This window comes from Pristis pectinata, chromosome 12 (genome assembly GCF_009764475.1).
Source record: "Pristis pectinata isolate sPriPec2 chromosome 12, sPriPec2.1.pri, whole genome shotgun sequence".
NCBI lineage: Eukaryota > Metazoa > Chordata > Chondrichthyes > Rhinopristiformes > Pristidae > Pristis > Pristis pectinata.
Window position 1 is genome coordinate 54,715,001 of NC_067416.1, and position 9,049 is coordinate 54,724,049.

General features: G+C 44.4%; 1 protein-coding gene and 1 gene segment (V, D, J or C); one reads left to right on the forward strand and one right to left on the reverse strand.

Annotated features, from left to right (window-relative positions):
- The first annotated feature begins 597 nt into the window (after positions 1-597).
- Positions 598-1,098, forward strand: LOC127576468 (igW heavy chain V region W26-like). The segment is given in 2 exon segments: positions 598-643; positions 752-1,098. Coding segments are annotated over 2 exon segments (393 nt in total).
- A 3,525-nt stretch (positions 1,099-4,623) lies between these two features.
- LOC127576469 (uncharacterized) lies at positions 4,624-7,694 on the reverse strand. Its single transcript, XM_052026958.1, has 4 exons — positions 7,652-7,694; positions 7,187-7,503; positions 6,351-6,396; positions 4,624-4,934 (listed from the first exon to the last, which is right to left on the reverse strand). Exons 1-4 carry the CDS (start codon positions 7,692-7,694, stop codon positions 4,624-4,626), a joined length of 717 nt encoding a protein of 238 aa, XP_051882918.1.
- Between the last annotated feature and the right edge of the window lie 1,355 nt (positions 7,695-9,049).

The window sequence follows — 9,049 nt, forward strand, 5'->3', positions numbered from 1 at the left end:
GATGAAGTCCGAATGGAGACATAAAACCACAGAAAACATTGGGCGTGGAATCACGATAGAACCGCCGTTGTGATAACTTAAAATAAACGTACAACAGGATAAAGATAAAAGGAACAGAATAAGGGTGTACGTTAAACATAAAAAAAATTGTGCTGCAAATCTGGTGATGTATGAGAAGTTTCACAAGACTTGTTCTGTGCTTCCGTGGAGCAGGATTGAACTCTGAGCATTCTTCCTTTCTTTCTTGTTCCGGTCAAGGCACGACACCCCAGTCAAAGTAAACCAGGACTGTTACAGAAAGGAAGTAACATTGACTCTGATCTAACTTAAAGTCAAATGCACTCCGAGTTGCATCATGACGATCTTCGACTTAAATAGGATTTCATAGTGGTTGTGCGGGGCAAGGATGATGATTGGTTAATTTTATTACCAACTCATTTTGCGACAGGAAAACAAAGGAGGCCTTCGGTCCCACCCACAATTGCGTCTACCCGCCGGTTTTTGTAGCGTGATTTCAGCCTGAAGCTGTGAGGCAGCGGATTGGTGGTAGGTGAAGACTATCCACATCCAGGGAAGCTTTGACCAAGAGCACGAAGGATGTCGCCTTTCCCGATTGTGTGCTTCCTTCTCGTCAGCTTACCGTGTGAGTATTTGAGACGGAACAATTATCTCTGGGGTCATCGGCACAGTTTTGTTGCGTTTCTTTAAAACGTATTTAGTCTGTTTGGGTCTTGTTTTCATTCATCAACAGATGTCCAGGCTGAAGTTGTGTTGACCCAGCCGGTAACTGCTGCGGGAAATCTCGGACACTCTGCGAAATTGTCCTGTTCAGTGAGTGGCTACAATATCAACGACCATCACATGCACTGGTACAAGCAGGTCTCCGTGAAAGGCCTGGAGTGGCTACTGGCTTACAGGAAAGGATACAATACAATCTACGCGCCCGGAGTAGAAGGACGAATCACGTTTTCAACTGAATCCTCAACAACCCACATTGAGATCAATAATCTGACAGTCGAGGACGCCGCTGCTTATTACTGCGGTGTTGCTATGCACAGTGCTTTAAAACTCATCTGTCACTGTGCAAAAACCCCATGAAGCTAAAGCAAGCACAGGCACTGACTCCAGATCAAGGATCATACGCCTTTTCACTGAGTCTCAACCGCAGCTCAGTTTTCAGCGCTCTAAATTTACCGCAGAGATGTCATAGCCCTGGTGCACGAACTGTGAGGGATCTGGATAGCTGGACGTCACCTTTTGGATGAGAAATAAACTATTTCTCACATTCCAACACACGACCACAATAATGAATGGCCAGGTGGCCTACTCCAACTCTTATTTCCTTGTGTTAATAAATGTTATGCCCCCGCTAATGAAAACAAATATACCATTCTTCATCACGCTACCTGCGTATGCTGCCACTTTCAGGTATCCTTGAAAGTCATAGCAATGGTCTCTGTATTTTCAATCCTTCGGCAGTTTTTCTGAACATCCTTAAAGAACTTGATTTTGCGGGATCATTCAAATCTTATTCTGCTGCCCTATTCCCCAGGTCACGCTGCTGCCTGATTTTAAAGTACTTAATTTACACTTCAGTACAAGTTGGGCGAGACTGCATGGACGCGAGAATCGCGGACTGTTGACGTGAGTAAGGCAAGTGTAACCTTTAATGGGGTACAACGTCTGGACTTTTCCAACCGCAGCCTCCCTCAATTCAGGATATACATTTGAAAGGGACTTCTGCAGGGCCAGTTGCGACCTGAACCTTTCGAAGAAGATGGCTGGGGTGTATGTCCTTCAATATTAACTTCGTTCTTCCGTTAAGACCCTGAGAGTTTCACATAATTAATAAAGTCGTCTTATTTTTGTGTCAAGCAGAAAATCGTGAGGTATCGTAAGAATCAATGTTTGAGCTTCAGCTTTTCACAATATATATCAATGATTTGCATGAAGAAACTAAATATCACGTCTCTAAGTTTTTAGACGAAGCAGATAGAATGTGAGCAGTGGGGAGAATCTGAAGAGATTCCATTCAATTTGACGAAGATTAGAGAGAGCCCAAGTGAATGATAGATGCAGTTAAGCGTGGATAAATGAGAGTGGCCAGTTTTCTTCTGGAAGATAAAGGGAAATTGTTATCTTCATGGTGATGGACTCTGGCAAGGGAAGGTGCATTTCCCGAGTCCATCACCATGAAGACAATAATTGCCCTTTATCTTCGAGAACAGAAATAATTTAAAACAAGCATTCGGCTTCAGCAAACATTTTGGAAAACAAGTGAGATTTTGGTTTTCATTCAAAGAGGATCTGCGTGCAGGAGCAATGTCTTCTTGCTGCAGCAGACCCCAGCCTTGGTGGTGATCCATATGGAGGTCTGTATGCATTTTGGCACGTTCTCTCAGGAGTGATGTTCCTTCCAGGGAGGGAATTGCTGCAATACATACGTATAATAGGGATGACAGGGCTAACGCAACAACGAAGATTGCGTTGATTGGCATATATTCGCTGTAATAAATAAGAAAGCTCCAACATTGTAACAAACCGTGAAAGACGAGATGCAGCGAGGGTATTGCCGATGGCTGGAGGATCGACAACCAGGGATTACAGCCTCAGCAATCTGGCATTCACTGTTCAGAACAGGGAGCATCGGTGGTCGGCGAGGCGTGGAATTTTCCACCACAGGATGAACTGGAGGCCGAATCATTAAATATATTTAAAACGGAGAACGATATTTATTCTGAATGCGGGATGGAGAAATGACAGAGGGAGTTGCGGGGAAAGGACATGCAAGTGGATGATAGGCATTGTGTTATGTGGCGTGTTAGGTCAGAAGGGACGAATGAAGGAGTCATGCTGCAGTTTCACTGATTTTGAGATAGATACCCGAAAAGGCTATTGATAGGTTGTACGAACGTGTCGTATATTTGCCCAAGGTATAGAGGTTGAATTCGTCACATTGGCTGCACTAGCTGACGTCGGAATGAGAACAACAACAATATATTTCGGAACATGGAGACGTCAGATGATGTGGAGCGAAACCTCAGCTGTGGAAGACTCCTGAATGCTGGCGCCCCGAACGCCCTGAGAACCTTCAAGTAGAAGCAAAGATTCAGGTAGCGCTCCGTCTCCTATAAAATTTGGGAAGATTTTTCAATATCTTCTGAACATCTCCAATATTCAGAGAAAGTTACATGTTTAAAATTGCTTCAAGAATAAATTAAAAAAATAATGAACTGAATAATATAACAATTACAGTTCGCAGTATGTCGAAATATCAGGTTAATTGAGCTTTGACTTTGCAATTTAACTCCCAGTGTGTATGTGAGTGGTAGAATCAAAGGGGAGGTCGTGGTTTTCTGAGGGAAATAAAATATTTTAACTTAAAAGTGTGTGGTTGCAGGTCCATTATGCGTCTTCTTAAGTGCTTTATCTCTCTAATGGATGCATGCCTCTTTTTATTCGTAGTAAGACACAGCTGAAAGTTTTTAAATTATTTTGAGACATTAAGATATGCAATTACATTTATTTAAACAGGCAAATTACCTGAAATACGTTAACGCTCCAAGAAATGAAATAAAATATTTAATATAATAAAAAATAACCAATTCATTTCACTGTATAATGCACAGAGTCGGGAATTCTCGTTAAAAAGAATCCTGCTCAGGGGATCCCAGCCCAATCAGGTTCCTTCACGGGTGTACAGTCGAGCGAAGGAGGGGAGTGAGGGTGTGCAGTTTCTATCATTTATACCGTCTGGAATAAGAGCAGGGCCTGGCAAGATCTAGCAATGGATGTTCCCTTCGCAGAGGCTATTGCAGTCAATTTGATTGACTGCTGTTGTATTATCCCGAAGTTAATGAAAATGCTAAATAATTGCAGTGTTTATGTCAGCAAAATAGCGAAGGTTTAATGAACAATGATGCACGGATGCCAACGACACAGAAGTAAAGTTCAGAATTTTTGATCTGAAGCACTTTCTCCTGAGCTGTAACATTCTCATGTTAATCCTTCCCTGTGGTGTGAAGTCGCACTGAGACTCTATCTAATCTCATGGTGGTAGGGACAAGAACACGGATACGACAGTGACAAGGCGAATTTTCTGGGACGCGTGGCCGAATACTTAACTTTCAATTGACACGACTGGCATTTATTATCTGTGCATTCTAACATGACTGTGTCCGGGAGCTTGCTGTACGCCGACTTCCTGCGGCTGTTCACACGTCACACAGGTATCTGCAATTCAATTGCATTTAACTGGCTGGAAGATGACTTGAAGCGCGCGGATGTACTAGTAAACGCAAAATTAATGAAGGCGATAGTGCATTTCTGCTCGGGGAATTGATTGCTGCGGAATATGTCTTCCCTTTTCATTTCCCCTGTCAATATATGACTGTAAGACCCAGTTTGGTTTAATGTTGTACTCACATTTTACTTTTACATTCACGCTACTCAAAGATCCCCACCGCACTGAGGTTTTTTTTACAGTGGGCTCAGTACTCCGTGGCGGCGTATGTGTATTATCCAACATATGAGTTATTGTACAGCTCTCCCCCAGATCTATAGCACTGTGTGCCTGTAATAAACCACACCGGAGTTATTGTACATCTCTTTCCATGGTTGGTATCAGTGTGTTGTGCGCGAAGTCAGTGAACAGTAATACACAGCCGCGTCGCTTGGTTTCACTTTGGAGATCGTCAACTGGCTGACTTTCTTTCCAGGATCAAGAGACGCAGAAATTCGTCCTCCCGCTGCCTTTTCCGTATCCTGCTCTCCCGAAGTGTGTCTCCGAAGCAGGAAAATCGGTGCTTGCCCTGGGAACTGTCGATACCAGTGTACTGTGTATGGACAGAACCCGGAATATTCGCAGTTTAAAGTGACGGCTTCGCCAGCAGAAGATTGCAGAGCAGGCCTCTGAATGCCCAGGGGAATGGAATCTGCAGGAATTAACAGCGAAGGGTTTTGATGAGAAACAGACGAGTGTTAGAAAAGCGGACCACGGAAGAGTGGATTTCATTTTTACGCCAGTTAAATACATTTGAAAAAGTTTGCCAACTGTATTTGTCGCCCTTGTCAACGACTCTGTCGACTTGCTGCGCTGGGCAAATATCTGATGCATGACCAATGCGGAACAAGCTGAGAATATTGACGAGGAAGTTTTGGAGGAAATTTTGAATCTATGGGAAAGAAACAAACAAAATTCGTGGGGCAGATTCAGAGAGCCGCCAGCCTGACTATGGGTTGAATTAATTTTCTTTGTTCTGTAAATTTCTGTCATTTATTTTTCAGCGGATGTTACTGTGTCTCTTGACGAAGGAAAAATAGGACAAAACATTGTTAACAGCGTGTTTTCTTCTCAGTGATGAAATATCTTTCCCGACATCCTTTTTTTTTTGGCAATAGCCCAGTGCATGTCAAGATACGATACAAAGCAATGTGATTGAACAGCGCCGACTGAGCCAAGCGGACATTTGAAGACCAGTGTTGCAACGCTTGACCTTCAGAAGAATTTTATAACAACCCGTGAGAAAACCTCTGCTCTCTGTACTTAAAAAATGATCATCAGTGAGGCATGATTTTCTCCATTTTAGTTTCGTTTCAATTGGATAGAGTTAGTATCATTATTTTACCGAATCTCGTCGCTGGTTTGTTGATGCCTGCGGTTTATACCTTGCTTTGTAGACATATTTTCCCACAGTCTGTCACTATAAGTTGGTTTCAGTGTGTGCAGTTTCTAAAGGGTGGATCAGACTCACTCACAACTGAGCATCACCCACGTCAATCTCCCTCTGCAGCATTTAAACAATAGAGATACTAACATAGAGTTCGAATAAATCGAAAATTTTGACCCATTTCACAGAATTAATCTAATTCAACCCTACTGTACACGCCACACACCTCCAGTCAATCTGGCTGCGCTGTGAACAACCCTGATATCGGTACTTCTGACTTAACTCCCAAACCCAACTACGCGAGTACTTGAAAACCACCGCAACGTTTTGGTGAATTGACCCATGAATCTTATCAGTTTGAAACCGTTCGGTCAGGTACTCCTGTTTACATTTGCATATTTAAAAAAATAACGGCTGTGGTCATCGCTGGACCACCAGCATTTATTGCTCAGGAGCAGTCCTAATATACTTCTCCCGGCGAGTTCCACACTTTCTCTGGACAGACACAGCCCCCCCAGTCGCGGCTCCCATTGCCAATGTCTGCTGTGGACCACTTGCAGAAACCCGTTTCGAAATTGGGCCTGTTTCACTTTGAAGGAAATTGTCAATCGATCCAAATATTAAATGGAACCGAAAATCCCGGAAGCAGCAGGAGATAAGGCGATGTTCATGGATACGTACCAGCTGTGAAGGTCACTGTCGTTCCTGTTCCGTCCTGATTATAAGTCTTCCAATCATAGGCACAGTGATCCTGCTCTTAGTCTCCGCTGTACAAGAACCACCCTCACATTGATGTCCCCAGCAAACATCAGCCAAATCTTCACAGTGATTCCAGGGGCTTCAAGGCAACGCATAATATACAATACTCTGCAAAACCCGGCTAATCGACCTGCTCCTTGTGAGAAAGCAAACTCTTTGTATAATGGCTCTAGAGCGCGTGTCGGAGCTCGATTCAGGAAAAAGAAAGAAAACGGAACAAGAACCACCCTTTTTGTTAAACAAAAAACAACTGAAGGCGGGATATTACAATGAAAATTAACCAGACGAGAAAAGGATTATCGCCAAACATTTAAATTCCGGGTCTGGCCCGGGAGCATGTACATTTTAACTGCGAGGCTTATTTTGCTCAGATCTCCTGCGCTGTGTGTATTCCCAAAGAACACAGTATCACATGTCAGTTTCAAATCCCTGGGGAGTGGGTGAGACGGCTTGGCAGGAGGTAAGCTCTCAACGATTGCGGTTACCTGTTACATCTTTTAAAACATGATTTCATCTGTAGTTGGGAATAAGAAAAGGCGTTCATTTATTCCCTATCACCGTACATTAACATGAGTCTCAGGAAACGCTGCACCATTCGCGCACACTCTGTAGTGAGAAAACACAGTGTGTGAAATCCACCAATCCAATCTTCTCCTAATCCAGACTGTGAGGCTGGCGGGATCAGGCGGGTTTTATCGGAAGATTCACTTCGCACCTTCAACTGTTCTTAGGATAATCTGCAGTAAGAGTTTTTGTACCGCAGGAAGCCCAGGTCCATCACTGTGTTTCCACCTGTACTCAGCTTGACAGTAATAGGTGGCGCTGTCTTCAACTCTCAGATCACGAATTTCCAACGAGAAAGTCATCTCATTTCTTTTGCTCCTCACAACAAACCGTCCTCCGCTGGTGATCTGCTGCCGCTCTGACCCAGGCTGGGTCACCCGGAAGAACCGTCCAGTTTGAAAACGGTATGTACCAGTGCTACCAGGATGGAAACGGCATGTGATGGTGACAGACTGACACTCCATCCCGTTAATGGCTGTCGGGCTCTGGGTAACCGATTGACTGAAGGAACCTACAAATTAAACACAGGGAAAGGTGAATAGGCGTCAGAGCCGAACCACGCAACGCTGCTAAAAGCCGGACAGTGTTTAAAATTCGATATGGTTCGTGAAGATGTCTATTAAACGCGCACAGTGTGGGAGTCTGTGAAAGGTACTCACGCGGTATGCACATGCATATGGTGAAAACCAGAAAAATTTCCATCGCTTCGTCTCCGGGAGCAAGTGGTTTACATTAGGGGAAGATGGAACCCACAGTCGAGACGGCTCCACAGATTGTCCCTCAGAGCTGGGCTGGGGCACTTCACCGACAGGTTTGAGGAGGGGTAGCTGATGGTTCTGGTTTTGTGTCGGGTCTTTGAGTCCGGTGTGAAATACCATCCCACTTTCCTCTGACGTGGAATTTGTGGGCGGAGTTGAACTGCCAGCGAAGGCATCCGCTCTCCTTTACAGCAATAAGCCCAACGGTCCTTACTGCAGCAGTTAGCGTAACGCTCTTCCAGCGTCAGAGACCAGGGCTGAATTCCCGCCTCTCTCTGCAAGAAAGTTGGACGTTCTCCCCTAGTGTCTGTGTGGTTTTCCTCCGGGTGTTCTCGTTTCCTCCCACATTCCAGAGATTTACAGGTTAGGAGATGTGGGCATGGTATATTGGTGCCCGATGGTGCCGAAGGACCGGCCACAGTTGAGGGCATTACGCAGCATATTCAAGTAACGCAAAAGGAAGCATTTCACTGTGTGTTTCGAGGCACATGTGACGAATAAATATATATCTAATATGTGATTGTTTGGTGTTTGTCGACGTTGGTACGTGGTTCGATTGCTTGCGGAGAATCTCTAGGTTATTAGTCCAGAGGCGACAGAATACAGTCCTCTCCCACTACCGTGCAGGCAGGTACTCGAGAGGAGATTGCAAGCTCTCCCTCATCCGAGGAGGTGGGTGTCGGTATTTTCAACCTCTGTTTGAACCATTCAATCACGGGCACCTTTATTCCACAGAAAGCAGAGAGGGACAGAGATCAAAGAGTGCGAAGACACGTTCAGCTTGTCTGATTGTGACGACTGGGGCATAATTTGGGGTCCGTGTTTGTCCATCGCTATTCACTATGTTAATCAAGCATGGGACTGGGGCGAAGAAATGTCTAAACTCCAAGTTTGTCACTAATAAAGGTGAAGGTTGGACTGTCAAAAGGGAAGAGGACAGAGGGAGGCCACAGGGAAACAAAGAGAAGTTGAACAAGTGCGCAAGACCGTGGCAAATGTAATACAATGTTGGAAATTAGAAGATGCATGATGCAGTGCAAAAATAACACAGCAGAACATTTAATTAAATTGTCCAAGATTGGGTTTTGTTCGTGCTCAAAGGGAAATGACCATTCAGTATTTCATAACCAACGTAGAGCCTTTCATAGTGAGAGGATTTCATTATAGGAGTAATTGTGCCTTTCTGCCATTTCCCAGGGGCCCTTGCCATGCCGTATGGAGAGGTCTTTACAGTTTCTGTCCTGTTGCATCTGGGAAGCAACGGATAATTATGAATAATGTGGATGGAACTGCCGTTTT